General features: G+C 46.4%; 1 protein-coding gene across 1 annotated transcript; it reads right to left on the reverse strand.

The window, feature by feature from the left end:
• Positions 1–668: 668 nt before the first annotated feature.
• LOC126657167 (uncharacterized) lies at positions 669–1,875 on the reverse strand. The gene is made up of 3 exons (XM_050351813.1): positions 1,723–1,875; positions 1,333–1,596; positions 669–1,202 (listed from the first exon to the last, which is right to left on the reverse strand). Exons 1-3 carry the CDS (start codon positions 1,873–1,875, stop codon positions 669–671), a joined length of 951 nt encoding a protein of 316 aa, XP_050207770.1.
• Between the last annotated feature and the right edge of the window lie 392 nt (positions 1,876–2,267).

The following is a 2,267-nucleotide window of genomic DNA, read 5'->3' on the forward strand; positions in this document are numbered from 1 at the left end:
GTACAAATATAGTATGTTGCCCGGCTCTGGTCTTGCCAAGAGTGGAGGTGACGAAAGGAAGGTTTTCAACCCATCAAACACCGTCTGGCATTCTGCCGTCCATGTAAAGTTCTTGATATGTTTCAGTGTCTTGAAAAAAGGTAGGCATCGCTTCGCCGAGCAGGACATGAATCGGCCTAGAGCGGTGATCCGCCCGTTGAGTTTCTGGACTTCGTGTATGCTTTTGGGCGGTGTCATTTTCAACACTGCTTCGATTTTGTCAGGGTTTGCTTCAATCCCGCGTTGAGAGACCATGTACCCCAAAAACTTGCCTGCGGGTACCCCGAATACACCCTTCTCTGGATTTAGCTTTAATTGGTACCTTTTTAGTGTCTCTAGGACTACTTACACATCTGCCGGGTGATCTTCTGCCTTGATGCTATTAACGATCATATCGTCTATGTAGACCTCCATGTGCTTTCCAATCTGGTCTTTGAATATGGAGTTCACCAATCGCTGATACGTGGCTCCTGCATTTTTTAAGCCGAATAGCATCATTTTGTAACAGAATAATCCCTGGTCCGTCACAAAAGCCATCTTCTCCTGATCCTCTGTTGCCATGGGTATTTGATGATATCCTGCTTTGGCGTCTAGGAATGCATATAGGGCGTGGCCTGCGGTGGAATCTACTAGTTGATCGATACTTGGCAGCGGTTTAGATCTGTGAAGTCTACGCACATTCGGTAAGTTCCATTGGACTTCTTCACCATTACTACGTTTGCCACCCATCGAGGATAGTATGCATCTTTGATCACATTTGCTTTTTTTAGCTTAGTGATGTCTTCTGCAACGGCTAGCTGTTTTTCCGGTGAGTGTCTTCTCTTCTTTTGCACCACGGGTTTCGAATCTGTGGCGAATTTAATCGATGGCATATGACTTCTGGATTTACTCTTACCAGTTCGTCTGTAGTCCAGGCAAATGAATCTTTGAGGGTTTTGAGATTTTTTGTCAGAGATTGTTTGATTCCTATCTCTAGCTCGTCTTCCACCACTATTTCTTTTCCTGGAGACAACTCTATCTTCGAGGTACGCCCATAATGTTCTGCCCTTTCTATCTTCCCCGGAGGTTCCACTGTCAACACCGGTAGTGTTATATGAACTTTTCTGAGAGCTGTGAGTATGCTTCTCTAGCTGATTTTTGGCATCCTCTGACTTCCGCTTCGCCTTCCGTTGTTAGGATCTTCATAAGCAAATATCTCATGCAGATGGACGCACAGGTGTCATGTAAAAGCGGTCTTCCGAGAATCGCATTATAGGTGAAGTCCATGTTGACTATCATGAACTCTGTTCTGACTTCTTTATAGACATCGCCGTCCCCCAATTGGACATCTATTTCCAACGATCCTTCCACTCTGGATTTGCAGCCGAGTCCCTCCAATGGGGTTGATACCCTTGTCAAATTCTCCTTTTTTAGCCCGACACTATTAAACACCTCCATTATGATCATGTTGACTGAGCTTCCGGTGTCCACCAGCATCCTGGATACTTCGAAGTTATTAAGCCGTCCTTTTACCACTAGGGCGTCCTCATGGGGCAGCGACAAGCCATGACCGTCGATCTCTGAGAACGATATACTTCCGAATTTCCTTACATCCGATGCGCCCGGACTCACAGAGTAGACCGTTCTAGCTTATTTCTTCCTTGTGGTATTGCTATCTCCTCCTGTTGATCCGCCCATGATTACATTGACCACGCCTGCCGGCTCCGGCCTGGGTCTTCGGGGACCTTCTTCTTTCCGTTCCCTCTTTCTTTCTACTTGGCTTCGGTGTCCCTTTTCACAAACTGGGAAAGGGGTCCTCTTTTTATTAGCTTTTTTATCTCCTCCTTCAGGTGCCATCATTCGTCTGTGGTGTGGCCGTTGTCTCTGTGGAACTCGCAGTATTTGCAGTTGTCTCTTTTGTTTGCTGATGCGACGTTAATTTTCTTCGGCGAAAAATGTCCACCTCTTCACACCTTATCCCGAGTCTGCTCATAACCTGGCAGACTTTTTCTTCTAGATGTTCTTCTCCATTTTCGGAGCAAGTTGTTCGCCCATCCAGTGTTCGTCATCCGGGATTTGTATGGGGGTGCTCTGCTTCTTCGTGGATTTCTCCGGCCTTTCTTCCTGACGTAATGGCTCCTTTCCCTTATCTTCGGGTGACGCCGTTTTTTGTACTGACAACGTCCCCTGTTCCTGTGACTGTTGTGATACCGTCTGCTTGATATCTTTGAGTAAACTGGTGATTTCTA

This window comes from Mercurialis annua, linkage group LG7 (genome assembly GCF_937616625.2).
Source record: "Mercurialis annua linkage group LG7, ddMerAnnu1.2, whole genome shotgun sequence".
NCBI classification, from domain to species: domain Eukaryota; kingdom Viridiplantae; phylum Streptophyta; class Magnoliopsida; order Malpighiales; family Euphorbiaceae; genus Mercurialis; species Mercurialis annua.